A 20743-nucleotide genomic window follows, 5' to 3' on the forward strand; every position below is an offset into this window, starting at 1 on the left:
CTGGTTCCACTTTAGTCCCAGGTAAATAAAATAACCTCAGTGGAGCTGATAAGCTTCCTCCTCAACAAAACATTGGATGAGTCTTTAAAGCCAAGCTGAACCTTGCTGGAGTGTTGGAGTGTGTAGCTGCCTGGGTGTTCAGTGAGCCCACACGCCGTCATTAGTTGCTCCATGCTCTCCTGGGCTGCTAGGCCACAGTCCTGTATTTGTATCTCATCTTTCACATCATAACAAAACAGCTCCCAAAATATCACTTTTACCACGGAAATGAATGCAAACAACAGTGAACACAATTGTGCCGATATAAAAAATCAACAAGTCCCAGTTGTCATTTTTTTCTGTATAACTGCTGTTATTTTGAAAGTGTTATCAGGTCTTTTCTTGCAAGGCTATTTCAATTTCAATTTCAATTTCAGTTTTATTTATATAGCCCAGTAACTTACAAATTTGTCTCAAGGCTCCCTAAAATCCCCTTTAACAGGGAGAAATAAATAGGAAGAGTTACCTGCAGATACTACCCGCTGGATCTACTTTCCAAAATTAAAACTGGAAATGAAACAAGAAAAGAGCCAATTCATTTCCTCAAAAAATGGGTAACAGCACTTGTTTTTTTATTGGCGTAATCCACTTTGTTTGCATTCGTGTATGAGTTGAAAGTTTTAACAATCATGCATAATACCATGTATGCATTAACTGTGCAATGTAACATGACTTCAGTGAGGAAGAGAGTGGAAAACAGCACACAGCTCAGATCCACTTACGTCAGGGGCTCCAACACTTCTGTAAGAGCTTGGTGTGGTACATGATGCTGGGACACTGTGGAGAGGGTGGAGCTGGTGGAGCCAACATTTCTCTGGGCTCTGTGGACTCCACCTACAAGGGAGGGGCTTTTTCTATGGGATGCAATCATTGCATTTGGTTGTTTTTGAATGGTGTAGTATTGTAGATTACATATTGTATTGTAGATTACCTAGGCTGTCTTCAAGCTTGATCTTTCAGTTTCAACTCCCATATTTGTTTTTGCTGTCACCAGCAGACAGACACCTCACTGCTTGAGCCTGAGAAAAATCGGAAAAAGTCCAAGAGGCGGAAGGAGAGTAAGAGGAGCATCGAAGACACTGATTCGGGCACCCTGAACAAGAAAGGTAAAGCTGTCTTTACCAGTTGGCGACTCCTGGAGACCCCATGAAATGGACTCTTACTTAGTTGATTTGGTGTGTTTTCTGTTGAGGCAGGAGGTTTGGGTGGGACAGAGTGCAGGCAAAGATCATTCACAAGTGCAAACCAATAGAATATCAGTTTGGGGAAGAAACAGAATTTTATTTGAAGGGACAGTAGATGAGAGAGGATGTTTAAAGGTACACTACTCACAAAAAGTTAGGGATATTTGGCTTTTGGGTGAAATTTATGGAAAATGTAAAATGTTCACGCTACAGTGATATTATATCATGAAAGTAGGGCATTTAAGTAGAAGCATGCACTGGTGATTTCCTCATCTCAAACAATTTCTTGAAACAAAAGCCAACAACAGTGGTGGGTATACCACAACAAAAAATGTCAGTGTCAATAACTTGTCATGTGCCCTTGAGCATCAATTACAGCTTGACAGCGACGTCTCATGCTGTTCACAAGTCGACTTATTGTCTGATGAGGCGTGGCATCCCACTCTTCTTGAAGGGCGGCCCTCAGGACATTGAGGTTCTGGGGTACAGAGCTCCGAGCCTCTACACGGCCACTCAGCTGATCCCATAGGTTTTCTATGGGATTCAGGTCTGAGAAAGTGCAGGCCACTCCATTTGAGGTACCCCAGTCTCCAGCAGCCGTTCCCTAATGATACGACCTCGATGAGCTGGAGCATCAAACACCTGATGTGAATTTTGCCGTTAAGCTCCTTGTTAGAGAACAGCAACTTGTGCAAAAAGTACTGAAACATTGAACAGTTGGACATGTGCATTCAAAAGTTTACAGAAGGTCACATTAAGTTCACCTGTAAAGGTTAGAATGCATTTTAGGTTCATCCTGAAATTTCACCCGAAAGCCGAATATCCCTAACTTTTTGTGAGTAGTGTATGTGAAGGTTCCACTGGTTGAAATTTTAATTAAATTAAAGCCACTAGTGCACGATGATGTCACTGTTTCAGAGACTCTGTTTTACAAGAAGTAGAAGTCATGAGGTCATGACATATGCAATAAAATTTTCATTGATGCTGTAAGCATTATCTGCTCACCCTGCCTTGTAACATTTAGCTGTTTGAGTTAGTTTTAACTGTCTGCTTTATTCCTCAGCGAAAACAAAGTCACCTGAACTGCAGTATTCCACAGTGAAGTTTGAAGACTTTGGAGGCAATGAGGAGACTCTGACGGTTAGCACTTTGCTCCTTTACATACTCTGCTTATCAGGGGTGTCACATCACAAGTATTCATAGTTAAGGAAAGTGCTGTTCACACGCTTTTCATTTCACAGTGTATTGTGTCTATTTTATCTGTTATAATTATAGCAGATATAATTATCTTTTGGTTCTGAATGGTTCCTAAAGTTCATCTATTTTAAAAAATGTGATTATTTACCCATCCCCCCCCGCCATTCACAAAGGGTGAACTATCTCTTTCCATCTTGAACACTGATGCAGGAGGTTTGTAAGCTGCTGATCCATATGCGCCACCCCGAGGTTTACCAGCAGCTTGGACTGGTTCCTCCCAGAGGCTTCCTCCTCCATGGACCACCTGGCTGTGGCAAGACCCTGCTGGCCCAGGCTGTGGCTGGAGTAAGTAGAAATTAAGGATCAAGAATTTATTTATCCCTAAGGCTGCGTCAAAAAAAAACAACAACACTGCTCTTGTGTGGCCCCCAGAAGCTGCAAAAGTATCGTGTGTGCTCCTGGACTTTGTAGTTGAAGGTTGGAGTGAGACAGTTTTGTCACATGGCCAAATGTGTTGAGAAAATTTCAACTTGAGGACATATAGATTTTTTTTTTTTTTAATTTTGAATTATGAAGCTTTAAGTGTAATATCTGTGGAAATTTGGTAATTTTGTGAAAGCCACACCCACTTCAATCCACCATAATCAGCAACATTTGGATAAATGCTGTAATGTTTGCCAGGCATGGTTGCTGTTGCTCCAGCAGTTTCTGAGATCTAGGTACTTATAGGGGAGATGAAGGGTATGATTATTTTTCTTTTTATTTATTCATGTGTATTGTAACTCTGCCTGCTGTGCTCTTTGTTTGGGGATGAAGTGATTTGATTGTGTCTTCCAGGAGCTGGAGCTGCCCATGTTGAAGATCTCTGCTCCGGAGCTGGTGTCTGGTGTCTCTGGGGAGTCTGAGCAGAAGCTCAGAGAGCTGTTCAGCCAGGCTGTGGTCAGTGCTCTGGGATGGGAGGGGGGTTTCTTCATTTATACTATTAAGGAGTTCTGTTCAAAAGTGTGAGATTCATCATTTGAAATTAAATGACTGATACTCTTAGAAATGACATTGTGAATGCAGAAAGTATATGTACACAGCATATCATTACTGATTATACTATATTTCTGTAGTAACTCTGTTCATTGTCTTGCAGACCAGTGCCCCATGCATCCTCTTTATAGATGAGATAGATGCCATCACCCCTAAGAGAGAGGTTGCCTCTAAAGACATGGAGCGGAGAATTGTTGCTCAGCTTCTCACCTGCATGGATGGTAGGGATACACACCACTGTGGGTGTGCAAGTGTACACTCAGTCAGCTGTGTCATTGCCACCGAAAACGTACTGATGGACCATAGACTTGTGTCAACCTTCCCTGCACCAGGGTTGCACGAGAATAGGTCAGAGCCAGTCTTCTATGAAAAAGTCAGCTGACTTCCACATTCACTGGACACGGCCCAAAAATGGCTGCGATAAAAACACTACGCCCCCGTGCCAACATGGTGCACCGGGCCCAGGTTAGCAAGCCAAGCTGCACACAGCGGTCTGCCGTCGCTGGAAGTCCGTGGTTACAAGGTTGTTAAGCCCTTAGAGCCCTTTGCCCTGGGACAGCACCAGTGTCACCTGGCTGTACTATGAGTCATAATGTACGGCTCTGCTTTAAACACACCACAGGTTCCATGATGAAGAGTTGTCAGAGTGAAGAGACGACCAGTTCACTGACTCAGTTCAGGCTGGTAATTTTGAGTTTTGTTTTGTGGTTGCGGGTTAAAAATCAATAAATTATGAATGAAAGATTTTTGTTTTAATTTATCAATTGAACTTTCAAGGAATACTGCAGTGTTTTGGGCAAAATCCCCTTTTCCCATCTTACGCAGACTGAGACTAGCTGTTCAATACCAGCTTCACCTCTGTACGTCCATGATACAATATGTAGATAGGACAGGTTCAGAGTTTCTGTAAGGTTTATTTTTCCCTATCACAGAGCTAGGCAAATTACTCCCATAGACTTCAAGTCTTTATGCTATGAAATGCTAACATATGAACCAAACCACTGGACATACAGATGTGAAAATGGTTTGTTTTGAGACTGAAATGTTTGCATTGTTTTCTGGACTCATTCACACACACACTCACACACACACTTGTTTTCTTTTTAAAATATATGGATTTACCTGCATTTATTGTGTTAATCAAGTCATGCTACATCAAAGGATGTAGCATGACTTGATTATGGCTTTTGATTTGACAAAAGCTATAATCTTCAGTGTCAGGAAAGAGACCTGGCTGGCACCCCTTCTTCTTGATTGGAGGACTTGTCATTTTATTGGATACATAAAATGACATGTGGTCCATTATCTCTTGTCTTGCTTGTTTCTCTGCAGACATGAACAGCCTGGCACTAACCGCCCAGGTTGTGGTCATTGGTGCCACCAACAGGCCAGATTCCCTGGACCCTGCGCTCCGCCGAGCTGGACGGTTTGACCGGGAGATCTGCCTCGGCATTCCTGATGAAGCAGCTCGTCTCAGGCAAGTGTTGCACAATTTTGGCAAAAATGATTATCCCAAATATTTTGCCAGATACAGAGACTGTAAAAAGTGATTTTGTCAAAACTGCGTTTGCGCCGAGAGTGCAAACTCCTTTTGTTAAAGTACAGGGCCTTGGATTACTTGGATTATTTTGTCTCTGAGCTTCAGTTGGAAAATGTTTTGAAACTGTGGTGTTTTAGCTACAAGTTAAGCTTTAAACAAACTTTTTCTGTGGCTGCCCTTCTGATTTATGATGAGCGTTTTTGTAAAAACGGCAATCTGTGCTTGAATCGTTTGTCCGTGTCTTTGGTTGTCTCTGTTTGTGACACAGCAGTGTAACTTCCACATGGATACTTTTGCTGAAAGAGCACAGATACTGATGTGATTGGCACTGAAACTGTATTAAGACTGACTGATTAAGACTTTTCTCTGCTCTCTCAGAATCTTGAAGACCCTGTGTCGAAATCTGAAGCTGCCCGAGGACTTTGACTTCCTGCAGTTGGCCCGACTCACCCCAGGCTATGTGGGCGCAGACCTCATGGCGCTGTGCCGTGAAGCTGCCATGGTTGCTGTAAACCGGGTTCTCCTGAAAATGCAGAGTCAAAGCCGGAGCCCCACAGTGGACATTTCAGAAGGTGGGCCCCAGGAAAAAGCTCCTCTGCCACAGGAGCCACTCAGGGAAGAGAGCTGCGCTGTAGGATCCATCGATGGCCACCCCTCTGCCATGTCAGAAAGCCAAGATATGAGAGAGCTCAGCACGTTGCCTCAAGCAGATCCAAGGCAGCAGAACTCGGAGGTAAGGGGCATTTTTAGGTAGGAACTGACCATGTCTAAAAGTCTTGGCTGTATTTATTGTTGACCAATAAATACTCTCTGCAGATTCAGGTTTGGTGGAATTTCAGGTTTTTGGGCTCAACTTCTGACCATCTCTGGTTTTAGACAGATTACATTAATAAATAACTGACTCTTGTTGGAGAGCTTTTATTTGACTGACATCGGCCGCCCTTCCAAGGCAATGGTTGGGGAAACACTGACTCAGCTCATGAGGAACTGGTGAAATCTTGTTGTGTTTGGGCGTGTTGGATAATGGTAAAGAGTGGAAAAGTGTTTGGATTTTTCAGATTTTCATTTGAGAAGAGCAAACTACCGACCTTGAACTAGCAGTTAGCCCAGCCGACACTAGATGGAGCTGTTGTTTGGAGTTTGGCTCCAAACAACAGCTCTGAAGATGCTGGCTGAGCAAAACAGAAATGTGGGGGGGGGGGGGGGGGGGGGGGGGGGGGGGGGGGGGGGGGGGTAGGCAGGCATGGAAGGGCGCAAGCAAGTAATTTTGTCTAGAGCGCCAACACAGGTCAAGCCGGCACTGATAGGAGAATAGCAGTCTTGAAGACTTGAAAAAAATATGAATGAAAATATGATCTTTATCATTACAGTTGGAGAGCTTATGAGGAAATGGCCACCCGAGAGGCTAATGCGACAGTGCATAAAACCAATAGTCAAACATGGTGGTGGAAATATTCACCGACTTCTCTCTTTGCGCAGGAGTCCTTGAGGGTCTTCTAGGGGGTCCTCAGTAAAATGAGGAATGGTTTAATTTCATTGGAATATAATTCACCAGAAGCTGTTAGAAAGCAGAGAATGTGTGAGGGATCTTTTTAACACTCTCTTCTCTCTGCTTTAATCTCACCATGTTTTGAATTCAATATGACGTCTAAATTAAAATGCTTGTGAAAGGCTTCTGAACACAGTGCGAGCATCTCACCACAAGAAATCTGCTGTCAACCCAGCATCACTCATCTGATGTTTTAACATATCATTGTGATATTTACTGTAGTTTTCATGCAATTTGTTTATTTAATTTTCTAAGTTTTAAGATAATTCAACATAATTTGCTAATTTTTTTGGTCATTTTTTTATTTTTGCTGAATTTTTATTAATATGGTAAATTTTGCTAATAATTGCCTTTCTCTATCAAATTCACTTGATTTCTTTCAAAAAGATGAGCACATAAGCAAAAAAAAAATGTGAAAGACTTGCAAAAACAAAAGAAAAACTTCAAGGAAAATATCAAGAAAGTAAATTAACAAAAACAAAAAAATTACAAGAAAATTATATTTATAGTTAGATCAGATGTGTTTAAATGCTTTAGAAAGGCCTCTCTCAAGCATTTAATACTGAAAACAAACCAAATTATCTCCTGATATCAGGGTCCCCAGACTCCCCACACTTCAAATGCGGGGCCTTGGCTTACTGAGAGTCAACTTGGGGGTCCAGAACATTTGGAAAGTTTGGAAACCCCTGTCCTGGACCATCATGATGTTGTACTACTCAACTCAACATTTTTAGCATGTTTTCTCATGTCGGTACTCAATCTCACAGTGAAATCCGTGGTTTGGCTCCTGTTGTCTTGTGCTGTGCTGAAAGTCTGTGCTCTGTCCAGCAGGGGGAGCTGTGGCACGTGTTGTGGCTGCTGAAGAACACAGAGTCTCTGTCAGAGGAGGAGCTGGCCGGCCTGTCCATTCACATGTCTGACTTTCAGGCTTCCCTGGCCAACGTCCAGCCCTCAGCCAAGCGGGAGGGCTTTGCCACCGTGCCCGACGTCACCTGGGACGACGTAGGGGCCCTTCAGGACATCCGGGAGGAGCTGACCATGGCCATAATGGTAGACCCATGCTTTCTGAACACTTAAAGTCCTAGTCTCACCCTCCTGGGCTCACACATCCATAGATAGATAGCACAAGACATCTCAATGTTGTCATAGCATGCATAAAGCCCTAATAAGGTGTAGAATACAATTATACCCAAAAGTATAGTATAATAACAGTGGTATGTGTAGGTTACATTCATTAATCCATTAATCCATTAATAACTTAAAACACACTGATTTAACCATTCGAAACTTGACTAGCTGCAAATTCATTTGATTAAGTGATGAGCAAATGAACTAGAAATGACCTGGAAATTAACAACAAAAAGAAAGCTTTCAGGTATGTGGTAGTCCTTACCCTGCTCTGAGCTGCTTCACTCTGCCAGCTCCAAGACTCAATACTGGCATTATATGGTAGAACAGAATAAGATCTATATATGTGTGTGTGTGTGTGTGTGTGTGTGTGTGTGTGTGTGTGTGTGTGTGTGTGTGTGTGTTCTCTAGGCCCCAGTGCATTTTCCAGACCAGTTCAAAACACTGGGGCTCAGTGCTCCATCAGGAGTGCTGCTGGCGGGACCTCCAGGCTGTGGAAAAACGCTGCTGGCTAAGGTCATTTGATTGACACATCTAGTGTTGTTCAGTTTATTTATTGAAGTCCGTTTACTGTGTCATAAGTTTCTAATAAAACCAGGCCTTAAAGGGATACTTTATATAGCACCACTGCTGTCCTACAGAACAGCTAGAAGGAGGTGAAATAATGTCACATTTTTCAAAATGGGTGAAATGTCCCTTTAACTATTACTGTGTCATTTGAACACTTAGTCAAATGTATAATGCGTCCCAATCTCCTTAGCTTTAATATGACCAATGGGTGACTGTGAGTAGCTTTCACAGTCTGACAGGCTGAAGCAGTGATACAAGCAGATGTCAAGTAGCTGTCAGGATGACACTGTTGCACTGTGTGTGTTTCCCATGGCAGGCAGTGGCCAATGAGTCAGGCCTCAACTTCATCTCTGTCAAGGGCCCTGAGCTGCTCAACATGGTGAGTCAATGAGATCCATGCAGCTTTGCTCGTGCTCAGTAACATGTTGTGCCTGGTGTGGTGGAGGCTGCCCGCTCGCTGCAGCTCCTTTATTCCAACAGGGGAGTGAAAACGACGGCTAAAGTCTGTGAGACAGACCAGTCCTACCCTTTACCTTCAGCTCCTTCCACTTGAACTGTGATTCATTAGTAAATTGCTTGTTTTGAGCTCAAGAGGATGTATGAAATCTCTGTACCTCTCCCCAACTGCATATCTTTGAGAAGCACATTTGGCTGTTCAAAATAAAATGCTCAAATGTTTATCATGTTTTCTAAGCAAAGTGGATGTAAAGGCTTGGAGCTGATCATATTTTCAAGAAATCACATAAAAATGAAATATTAAAGCTTTAAATCAATGTAAGCACCCTGTTCACAAATGGTTAATGGTTGGAGAGTGAGACAGCTGCATGACTGAAGCAGACATTGCACCACATGGTGCCTCAGCAGTCCTTCTTATGAGAGTCAGTCTTCTGCGTTCAGATGCCTTTCACAAGCGTTTAAATAAAACTGAATAAATACAGAAAATTTAAGATGAAAATTGTAACCCTGTCCTTACAGTAGGTCAGTGAGGGCAACTCACTACAGTTTGGTGTTTTGTCTTCATGTAAAACTCAATTTAATACAAATCGAGTGAAAAGGGAAATGAAAATGTAACCGCACTGTTGGAAACGTTGGCCCGCCACTTGCCTTTGTTCTGTCAGACAGAGCGGCAGCATCTGACAGGTTTTCATAACATCCATCATGTAAATCAAAATTGGACTACCGACTATTGACAAAATTTAAATATCAGCCCTGATGATTTGCAAGGACTGATTATCTGATAATTGGCTGATTCACAATATGATACCAGGTGCACAAAGATATTTTTGCTCAAACTGCTGTTTGTGATTCTACTGGGGTTATGTTCCAATGTGTTATGCTAGTTCAAATAAACCAACAATAAGACCTCCTGCCCTCAAAACAACCACAAATACAATCTTTAACAAAGCTCTTGTATTCAACTGTCAAATCCAATCAAGTGAGGACTTTTATTTTAATATGTTTTGACTTGTCTATTGTAATGAGAGGTGACCTTTGCTGTTTCCAAGGTAGTTTGTGTTCTACATGTGTTTGTGGTGTATATATCATGGCATTTTACATTGTTATTATGGTATCAAATATTAGTCTGAATCCTCACTTTATTGGATAATTAAGCTGTTAGAGCTTGTTCTAACTTGTCGACAGTTTGTCTGTCCTCATCAGACAGCACAGTGAACTCAGTGTGTTAAATAAGCATGGGGTGCCTCAAATACCAAGAATTGTTATGTCTAAATCAGGTTGTCATAATGTATCATTAGCTTGGAACTTGCCTCCCAGGTTTATACAGAGCCCTGCTGTTGCTGCCAGTGGCTGTATTACACTCTGTTGTCATTCAGAATTGACTTGATTTTTAATTCACTCTTAATTCTTTTCCAAGGACTTTCTCTTTTTGACAGCCTTGCTCCTCATTACTTTCTGCCAAGTTGTGTTTTTCACAGATCTGCACTATAGTGAAAATGTGTTTTGTATTTGGACTAATATGTTGTTGGACCTGGTGTCCTGGCCCAGCCTCACATACAAGGAGGGTGTGGGAAATTGCTGGTTGGGCTGATGTGATAGGCTCATTCTTCTCTTGAGAATTTGAGCAACAGCATGGATGGATCCATGGACTCAGGGATCAATCAAGTATTTAAACGATTTTAAAGATGTGGATTCTGATTGTGATGTGTTTCTGCCATTCACTAGTATGTGGGAGAGAGTGAGCGGGCCGTGAGGCAGGTCTTCCAGAGAGCACGAAACTCTGCTCCCTGTGTCATTTTCTTCGATGAGATTGACGCCCTGTGCCCACGCAGGTCAGGCAGTGAGGTAAGCAAACACCATTATGATAATCAGAAGTGAAACAAAACAAAATTAAACAGCATTTTGTCAAGTTGACACTGTTAATATTGCTAATGTCAAGGCCAGAACACAGGACATTTTACAAGATCATATTTTCACTGATTTCTACCTGTGGCACATACTGTTGCTGCCTTTCCACCATTCTATTTGATGTATTTTTGGGTTGTCCAGATCATATTTCTACAATAACGTGGTCTCTGTGTCTTCAGTCAGGTGCCAGTGTGAGGGTGGTGAACCAGCTGCTGACAGAGATGGATGGCCTGGAGACTCGGCGCCAAGTCTTCATCATGGCGGCCACCAACAGACCAGGTCCGTTAAAGCAAACCTGAGCTTGGTTAGAGTGCTGGGTTGTCTCGCTCCCTGGGCGTCACAGGAGTCCACACGGGGCTCACATCTCCTCATTAGCTGCTCTGTGCTCCTCTGGACTGCTAACCTGCAATACTAGATTTGTTTCTCCATTCACTTCCATAGCAAAACAGCTCCCAAAATAACACTTTTAACATAAATGAACAGAAACAAAGTGGATTGTGCCAATATAAAAAAACAAGTCCCAGAACCCTTTTTTTTCTTTGTGTAATTACCATCATTTGTGAAAGCACTATCAGATCGTTTCTTCCTGGTGCAAGGTTACTGTGCTAAGGTTTCCTGCAGATGCTACCTGCCGGATCTACTTTCTAATTCAAATAAGAAAACAACAAGAAACGAGCCATTTTTTGTTTCCTCAGAAAAATGGATACCAGGACTTGTTTTTTATATTAGCATTTGTTTATGTGCTAAATGTTTTATTATAAGGGCTCCCTGCTGGCTCATGGTGTACACCATGCAGCATATACATTTAGTAGCCACTTTATTAGCTCCACCTACACAGTCTAATCCAATCCAGTCCAGCTGTTGTGCCATAAAGTTTCCTCTCCTGCTGCCTGTAACGCTCAGCTTGTCTTGTTGTCACGGTAACAGAGGTGTTCATTCACTTCTGTGTTTGGCATTGAGCTCATAGTTAGTGCTGCTGTTGGACTGGACTGCATTTGATTGACAGCTGTTTCCAATATTCTGTCTGAGTGTATAATTAAGGCGAAGTCCTTGTCGCAACAGCCCAGGTTTGATTCTGGCCGGGGCCCTTTGCTGCATGTCCACCCCTCTTTCTCCATCATGTCTTTACTGTGTCTCTCCAGTGTATCTGTTAAAAAAAGATCTTTGAAAGTGTTGTTTTGGGAGCTGTTTTGTGGTGCTGTGGAAGTGAATGGAGAGATAGAAACACAGTGTTCTGGATTAACAGTCTAGGGGAGCACAGAGAACCTGAGGATAAGGACATATCCCAACATCTACCTCTCAAAGTTAAATTTTACTTCAAACTAGAGCTGGACAAATGTTTATGGTTAACTTCAGGTTTCAAGCCTCAGTCCACATGGTTACAGGTTTTGGTTCATTTGCATCAGGCCATAGTTGCAAAAAAATCACAAATGATTGTTGTGGATTCAAAAATACCCTTGGTAAATACAAAGTGAGAAATTCTCCTCATGTATTCCCCTGCCCATTTGTTTTTATATTGTCTCGACTAGACATCATTGACCCTGCAATTCTGAGGCCTGGCCGTCTGGACAAAACTCTGTATGTGGGACTGCCGCCTGCGGCAGACCGCCATGCCATCTTGCTCACCATCACCAAGGTAACGGTTAAACCAGAGGAACCACAGATCCTGAAAATCACTCTTGTACAAGCTTAAGAAGTTGAACTACACCCAGTGCTGCTCCTAGACATCTGGGGGCCACAGGCAAGAAATCTTTAGGGGCTCGTTGCTTTTTACCATGAATCGATCACTGGAAGTTCAAAAGATGAACAACCTGAAAGGTTTTATTTCACCCTTTGAACAAAATACACTTACATTCACTTTTTATTTTTCATCTTTGTAGCGATTTCCATTTTATTTTTCTATTGTATTTATTTATTGATTGATTTTTTTTTTTTTTTTTAGAAATTTAATGTTTTTTGGGGGGGGCAGTTGGGTAATTTTATGGTAATGTGTCTTGCAATATGACTTTAAATTATAATAATTATACATATTATAATAGTTTTATGGTAATTTTCTATAAATTTTCTGATCATTTTCTGGTAAATTTTCACCCGTTGTCTGGTAATTTTCTTATAATATCTGAATATTTTTTTCCTGATTGTTCTAACTGTAAAGTAGTAACTTGTACTAATTTTTGTTAATATTTAGGTCAAAGCAAGTGAATTTGTTAGTGTTACCAGAGTATATTCATTTGATTTATTCCAAAAACATGGGGAAAAAGGGAGATTAAAATTAGCCAAAAATAACTTGGGGAAATAATAGCACAACTGTCACAAAAAAATTATCAAAATACTGGCATAGAATTTTTTTTTAATTACCAGAAACCTATATTTATAATTACTAAAATGATTAAAAAACATCAGATCGCTGATGAAGGCTTCTCACAAGCAGTTAAATGAGCTTTCCAGAAAAGAGCTGATTGGTTGTGGGGCCCCATATTGAGGAGGACAGGGCCCTCGGAGCTGTGCCTGGTCCACCTACAGAGCCCCACGGCTCTGACCACACGTGATATATTGTAAAAACTGTAATGACGTGGTGAGGCTGTCTTCTCCTTTTGTCCTTGGTGAACTGGCACATGGTAGCAGAGATAGTGAAGCTCATGTGTTGCAGGGGGGAACCAAACCTCATCTGGAGCCGGACGTCAGCCTCGAAGGAATCGCCCACGACAGCCGCTGTGACTGCTTCACGTAAGCTTCAGCTCAACATCTCTTCCTTTATTACAAATCCAATTTTTGTTCATTTATTTATATAGCTCTTCATCATTGGAAGGTCTTAAAGTACTTTACAAAGAATGAGCTGCCTTATATCCAACTAATAAATCATAAATTAATCTTGCAGTTGTCTTATAAATCATAGCATCAAAGCAGTTTGCAGGCCTGTCTGCTCTACATAGCTCAGCCTTCCCTGCACCTCATTCCTTACACCATCAGGGCATGCAAAGAAAAAAGCTTCATCTGAGGGTTCCTGTAAGGCGAAAGGACAAAATGAATACTCCAGGAAAACTCTGCATTTGTGATTGTCACACATCTGTCACTGTGTCCACTGAATTTCTTGGCAACACCGTGGCTACAAATATTGACCAATTCTTTGAATATTTGGTATGGACATGGGTTGTGGTAAGGCCAAAAACCCTACCCATTTCTGTCGCCATGGCCACAGTGTTGCAGAGTATTGCAGTGCAATTTACATTGCTTGTGAACGTTCTTAAGATCACTATTTTGGCAAAAACTTCAAGGTATTAAAACTTTTTCCCAAACTATTTTGGTGAAAGGTCCTAAATTCGTCTGGGGAAACACCCATGCAGTCGTGAGTGACTGAGCATTGTACATTTTTTTTTTCTGTTTTTCAGTTGTGATAAATAAACATTACTTGGGCCACTAGATTTTTGCTTTGCTGGCTGCTAGCAGTGTGAAAACTGCTCTTACTTAAAACAACAACACTTGCTGAGTGCAGGCGTGTGCTGCCTACTGTCCAAATCTGCCCCAAGAAGACTGGGATGCCAGAGGCCACAGTCAAACTGAGCTGATGGGCTCTGGGCCACTTGAAGGCGCTCTCATTTACATCAAACATGTTTGACATTTATCAGCTCAGCTGCCTGCTGGAATCCTCCTGCAGAGGCTTCCTTGTTGCTGTGATCAGAGGCTACAATCTGTTTTCTGTATTTTGTCATTTGGTTGGGACTGCCTGTACACAGGCGCATGGTGTGCTGAGCGTGTGAACCCATCACATGTTTGCACCACACTGAAATGGTCTTTCATATGTGGGCTCTCCACCTGTGAGCTGATTACACATCTGTTGTGGCGTGTGCCAGCTTTGGTAGCTGGGCCATGTCACCTCTGCCCTATGCTTGATCTCATGGAATTTCATGCTGGTGCACATACACACAAACACGCCCGGAGTGAGAAATAGCAGAGCAGAAAATATTCCGTTTCAGTTTCACGCTGTCGTGGCGGTCCAACCAAACTACCAGTGCCTAGTCTTGTTTTCTTTAGTTTCCTTTTTTCCCTTTAATTTTCTGAGGAGATGGGATGTCAGTGTTCTTGCTGTAGTAGCCTGATAATGCCAAACGAGTGTAGTGGCACTGATCTGGACATGTTTTTTAATACGGCCCCTTAACTGGTTGAGTCTGACACTCCTGGCCTGGAATATTGGACACATTACAAAAGGCTTCCAATGTAGTGACAGATCAAATTCCCTTTGTGCCATTTTTGGTATCCCAGCAGTCACCTGGTGCCGTGGCCTGCAGCACCCTGCGAGCCAGGTGGTTAGTTCTCAAACTGGACTCATGCTTTGCCCCCGTCTCATCACTGGTGGATCAAGGGGGTTCTGTTTAATGTAGAGCTGGAAAAAATGAGGTTCTCTCCGCAAGGTTCTTTAAAGAACTTTGATTAAATATGGAGACCATTTTTTTCCATTAAGACATCTAGAGTGTCTCCTGATCACTAAGTCCTTTTGAATGCCGTTATTTTTATTAAGATTTATTTATTTAACTTTTTTTTCAGTTTTTCTTTACATGCATTTTCTCCCCCTTTTTCTTTTTTTTCCTTGATGTGTGTTTTGCTTTGGTTTGTTCTGTGGTTGATGTGAGGTTAAGGCGGGGCAGGGGGTATGGAGTGGGGGTTCAGAAACAAAAAAAGTGAGCATTGTGCTTTTTTGTTAAATGTATATTTTATACAGTTGCTGCTCAGTTAGATTCTATAAATCTGTGTGTAAATGTAGTTATTGTTTGTGGTTTATACAGTGGAGCTGACCTGTCTGCATTAGTGCGGGAAGCATCTGTCAACGCCCTGAGGGCCTACCTGTCACAACATTCCCCATCGTACTCTGGTAACTGTTTTCCTGCCTCTTAAGTATTTAGCAGTTGTGAGAGTGAACTCTAATGGCAGCAAGCTAAGACTGAGGCCTGCTAGTCCTGCTCTCTCTTCTTTGTTTAAAGTGTGTATCTTGGCCCGCAGGTCACACATTCTCCAGCTGTCCAGTCACTGACATCAGGGTGAGCCGGCAAAACTTTGAAGATGCCTTCAAGAAAGTACGGCCATCTGTGTCCAAAAAGGTACGATGCTATGCAAATGGTACTGTGATTCTTCTTTTCTCCATGTAAAACATAAACACAGCCAAAGCTTTTGATCTCTAGAGCGACCTCCATCCTTCATGATGTGTCACTTTTCAGAAGCACACAGGCCTGATCTCTGCTGTGTAGCTGTGTGATATCCAGCTGCTTGTTAAGGCCCAGGTGGCCCTTTCTCTGTGTCGTACTGTCTGACACCCCGCTGCAGATCACATGACTGGGAAAACAAGTCTTTCTTGTCCTACAGTAAACATTCAGCATAAGGCTGCTGGCCTTGGAATTCCAACACATTGTCATATTGGCTATAGGAAGAAAATAACAGTGGGAGCATTATGTAGTGTTTATTGTTAGCATTGTTGATGTGAGCTGCCAGCGTTCATAGCTGGACAGTACAGCTCTGCAGCAGCTACTTGTTGAGGTGTGTGTGGGCAGAGCATGAAACTCTGTTTAGACTCTCCTGGTGTTCCCACTGGTTTCTGTGTGAATCTATTTGGAACCACAGACATGCTTGTTGTGTCATAATGTTGTGTCTCCTGCTGTCTCCTTTATAGGACCAGATGATGTACGAAAAGCTGAAAGAGTCTCTGATGACGTAAGTTATCACTTGACCAGAGAATAACTGCCAATGTCATCGCCACCAAAAGCAATTCAACTTTGTACATAATGACTTTACAACAGTCTGTGATGTACACTATTGAAATAGTGAATAATCATTTTGTATGTACAGATATTTTTGTATCAGAATCAAAAACTGATTGTTGAAATAAAGCTGCTGAGCTTTGAGCTTTATGTTGGTGATTGTGCTGTACAGTCTTCCCTCAGTGTGTCTCATGTCCTGGTTTATATCCAGTCTGCTCTTGCTATCAGGTACTGAGGTGGTGTCAGGTTGCCTGAGGTCACCAGGAAGCTGCTCCTCAGTGTCCATTACACACATTCTGGTTAGATGCCACATAACTTGACTGGAGCAGAACGGTCTATTCCTTTCAAATCAACATACCAGGATGGGCGGCGCAGCGGTTTTTATGTGTATCGTTGCAATGGCATGTTTAGTCATTTAAATTAATGGACATGATAACTATTTTGGAACGGAGGCCATATTTAAGGACTATCTGGGTTTGATGAACTAGGTAGCATTGCTCTTGTGGACTGAGAAGCCTGATGTATGCTCTCAGAATGCTCTCCTGGAAACGGGTGTGCAAGCTGACCAGTATATTAACAGGACTGCTCCATTTGGAAAAGAACTACTTTATTTCACAAACCAACCACTTTTCCCAACTTTCACATGGTGGTCAGTGTCAGCAGGCTGAGGCCTACACAGAGGCGGTGAACAAGTCCCAGATGAGTATGACTGTAAGCCCGTAATTATTGACAAAATGCTCAGTTTGCGATTCCTTTCTCAGGAGAACGTTCTGAGATCAGAACACTGATCTTACTGTTTTGGAAAAGCAGTGTTCTCTTAGTTCTTCAAAGCCATTTCTGATTGCCCAATCGACCACTGTTACTCTGAGCACGAGCCTGCAGCACATCCAGATCTGGATCAGTACTGAAGCAACCGGCGTATTGATCTCTGAAGTCTGAGGATGATGCCAGATCATCTGTAAATGGGGCCGAGGTTCCTAACCTGGTTTGACACATGAGGACACAGATTTCACCTGTTCACATCTCCTGTAGCCATTTCTGCTCTCAGGCTAGAGCCACAGTGCAACACGTGTGCACAAGGAAGAGAGCACTGTGACACATTTTACAGCACCTCTGACTTGTTACCATAGCAAACAAGTGTAACCTCCATTTTATTCTGCAGCAGCCAAATGACCACAGCAAACATGTCCATCCCACTCCACTCAGTCTCCCTGTAGTGGTGTGTTAGCATCAGCTCTCCTCTTCAGTCAAGGGACCATAATGCCAAAGTGTAGCCCACCACAATATCAAGTGAAATTAGCTTTTTAATAAGTGATTCCACAGTGCAGTCAAATTGTATATAACACTGATAGATGTAAATATATAGGGCTCTATTTTCATGAATCAGTGGCACAAAGCAGAATCATTGGCAGGTGCACAAGACTTAGGAACTAATGTGTGGTTATCTAGTGACCAACTGGAAGAACAGGACTGGATTAAACATAAGCAGGAGGCGTGACGGGGACTGGCCTCGCTACGACAAATCAAACTAGCTCCTCTTCAAATTCCATCTTCTCAGTTCCGGGCAGTCCACAGCGGCTTCTCTCACGGGCCACGTCCCACCAACAAAAACAAGTTCCAAAATAACTTTGAACACATACACCACCTCCAGTAAAGCAAATCATGCCAATGTCAAAAGTAACAAGTCTCAGTACCCATATTTTAAGGAAGTGATATGTCTCTTTTTCTTACTTTCCTTATTTGAATTGGAAAGTAGATCCGGCAGGTAGCATCTGCAGGAAACTTGTGCCCAGTAAACCTGCACCAGGAGGAAACAACCTGATAGTGCTTTCACAAAGAATTCTAATTACACAAAAAACAAGATTAAATGAAAACCTAGTACATGGCTGGACTGTGTGTGTGGTCAGTGTGAGAAAATGTGCTCAGTTTGTTACAGGCATATTCTGTTAGTGTGCAATACATTTGGAACTGGTAGCAGTCAATGGATAGACAAAATGGTGTGTTCAATGAATCCAGGAGATTCAGTTTCTATTCCTACACCCCAACACTCTACTATGATGGTCTGCTGCAGGTTTCACTTTTGCTTTATATGAAAACTAAGTTTCCTTTCATCCTATGAAGATTTAGAAAAATACAAAAAAATTCAAGATACATTGAGCTTTCAGGGTTGCAAACCACACAATATGAATACTATGGTTTGTATTGCTGTTTGGTGTAAAAGAAAAGAAACCATAATGTTCCATCCTGTACTCGAGGGCACACCAGTGAACTCATATCCAGCCTCACCATGGCCCTCAGGCGAGCACAGGAATAGAACTTGGAGTTTTACACAACACAAATAAACATGGTGACACTCGAGAGGGTCACTGGTTTGTTAATTCTGAGATCACAGCAGAAAAAGGGACAGCAGCGCCATCACTGATGGTATGAAAGATGTTGTTTTCAAAGCTTTCTGCCACTGTATTTTTTTCAGCTGTTTTTGTTTGTTTTGTTTTCAATCTTAATTTAAAACATTTAAATATACAAATGATTCAGACGTGCTAAACACAATGTTGTACAAATAAAACAGGACAATTTTTTTTTTAATCTAATAAAAAAGTAGCATTGGGAAAAATAGACTCCATTACTATAGAATTTCATTTTTGAATATGAATACAACACATCAGTTACTCCTCTTTTGTTTCATTCAAAGTACAGACTGACAGTTTAATTACTTTTTTAGTAAGTATGACAGTCCATATATTGGGGTAACATTTATAATTCTGCATTTATGTATATGAAATGTAGAATCAATTAGTTTATCATGAAATCAATGTGAGATTTAAGTTTCCGCCATTGTTGTTGCTGTCGCTGGCTGCTGACCTACTGACCCCTGACCTTGGCACGTGCCCATACTCTAGATCTACATCTTGATGTAGACGTACATCTTGTAGACATGTAGGTTTCATTTCTGAGGATGTGCAAAACCAATGCTCCAAATGGATGCAGGATTCACGAGGGAGCCATTGTGCACACAGGAACACATAATTAAGATTGAGTATACCTCTGGCCTCTGTCCTTAGTAAACAGTTTACAGCATTCCTAATCTTAAAAGCGGTATGTTTAAAAAACAAAACAAAACAAAACATTGCTCCATTCCCTATCGCCTACCATCTTATCTGTTCTAGCTACCCATTGACATCTGTGGAGTGCACGGCTCCAGGCTGTGTGTATTGTCTGTTTCACCAACTGTCACAGGGACTTTGTGTACATGGAATATGCCTTTTGTTTGAGCAGTGTCTAGTTTCTTCTTAAAAGCCCAAAGTATCACTTTTTTGACACAAGGCATGTCTGAAGTTACCAGGATTGCATCTTGGTGTTCTTTAATTTTTGACACTGCTGAACATCCTTGTGCATACACTGAAATTCAGAACCTCACATCTTGCAGTTCAGAGGGAAAACAGATGTGTGAGTGGCTGTGGTCCTTGGACAGCCATTGCCCCATGTAGGAGACTATTCAGCGATATCAGGCAAAGAGCCAAACAAAAGGAAAGTTTGGTCATGGTTGGGGCAACCGTCAGTCAGGCTGCCACGTGTATGGAGAAAACCCTTTCAAATGACACTTGATTTGCTGTATTTCCTGTTGAAACAGGATGTTGGGGTGGGACATCATGGAGGGAGGGGTGTGAGTCATCTGTCAAGAGTAAAACAATATCAGAATCAGGGAGACAAAATTGTATTTGAAAAATAAGTGGACAAATGAGATTGTTCAAAAATATGTGAAGGTTTTATTGGTTGAAAATTGAAATTACACTCACTAGTGCAGGATGAGTTCATTGTTTAAAAGGACCACACCAGTGATTTTTAATGTTTGGCCTTACCCACATTTTTATATTTCAACAAACCATTCTGCAGATCATGCAGGGGTACTAAAGATTTTACAAGATATAACTCAAATTTTGAGTTCGTTGAAACACCCACTCATCCATTTAATTTATGTAATCTTTAACCAGGAAATCCCTTGTGTTTAAAATCTGTCTTCAAAGGGTGACTGCTGCTTTTAGCAAAACTAATGTGGGTGACCTTATTGCAGTGTTGGAATACTCGTGTGAAGAAATTTTGAAGCCTCTGAAAGTTCATTTTCATATCCTAGTGGAATGAATGGAAACCAATGGCTACATAAAAGGGAGGGAAATGATATGGGAGTTCTAAAATATGGCTGCTTGCTTGGGGAAAAGATTACATTTTGTAGATATGCTAAACATACAAATTCACTGGTATGTTCCTTTAAGACATTCTGTTTTACAAGAAGCACAGGTCATGTGAGGTCACTTCATGGGCACATTAAAATGAATGAGCGCATGTGCTTAGTAAGAACACAAAGAACACAGAACAGGACTGTGAATCCCTG

At 41.8% G+C, this 20743-nt stretch overlaps 1 protein-coding gene across 3 annotated transcripts in view; it reads left to right on the forward strand.

Moving 5' to 3' along the window:
- The window catches only part of nvl (nuclear VCP like), a 19495-nt gene extending 2992 nt beyond the window's left edge, over nt 1–16503 (forward strand). Inside the window, exons 8-24 of one of the 3 annotated variants that reach the window (XM_030071048.1) lie at nt 1034–1145; nt 2287–2363; nt 2631–2765; nt 3258–3359; nt 3559–3676; nt 4788–4932; nt 5374–5728; nt 7373–7594; nt 8084–8188; nt 8559–8621; nt 10424–10543; nt 10786–10885; nt 12136–12242; nt 13257–13333; nt 15388–15473; nt 15602–15699; nt 16266–16503. In XM_030071048.1, coding sequence (XP_029926908.1) covers nt 1034–1145; nt 2287–2363; nt 2631–2765; nt 3258–3359; nt 3559–3676; nt 4788–4932; nt 5374–5728; nt 7373–7594; nt 8084–8188; nt 8559–8621; nt 10424–10543; nt 10786–10885; nt 12136–12242; nt 13257–13333; nt 15388–15473; nt 15602–15699; nt 16266–16310 — 2067 coding nt within the window. In that variant the 3' untranslated portion in view covers nt 16311–16503. The remainder of the gene's footprint in view (nt 1–1033; nt 1146–2286; nt 2364–2630; nt 2766–3257; nt 3360–3558; nt 3677–4787; nt 4933–5373; nt 5729–7372; nt 7595–8083; nt 8189–8558; nt 8622–10423; nt 10544–10785; nt 10886–12135; nt 12243–13256; nt 13334–15387; nt 15474–15601; nt 15700–16265) is intronic. The other 2 variants (XM_030071050.1, XM_030071049.1) reach the window with 2 other exon arrangements.
- The last annotated feature ends 4240 nt before the right edge of the window (nt 16504–20743 follow it).

Source organism: Myripristis murdjan, chromosome 15 (genome assembly GCF_902150065.1).
Source record: "Myripristis murdjan chromosome 15, fMyrMur1.1, whole genome shotgun sequence".
NCBI classification, from domain to species: domain Eukaryota; kingdom Metazoa; phylum Chordata; class Actinopteri; order Holocentriformes; family Holocentridae; genus Myripristis; species Myripristis murdjan.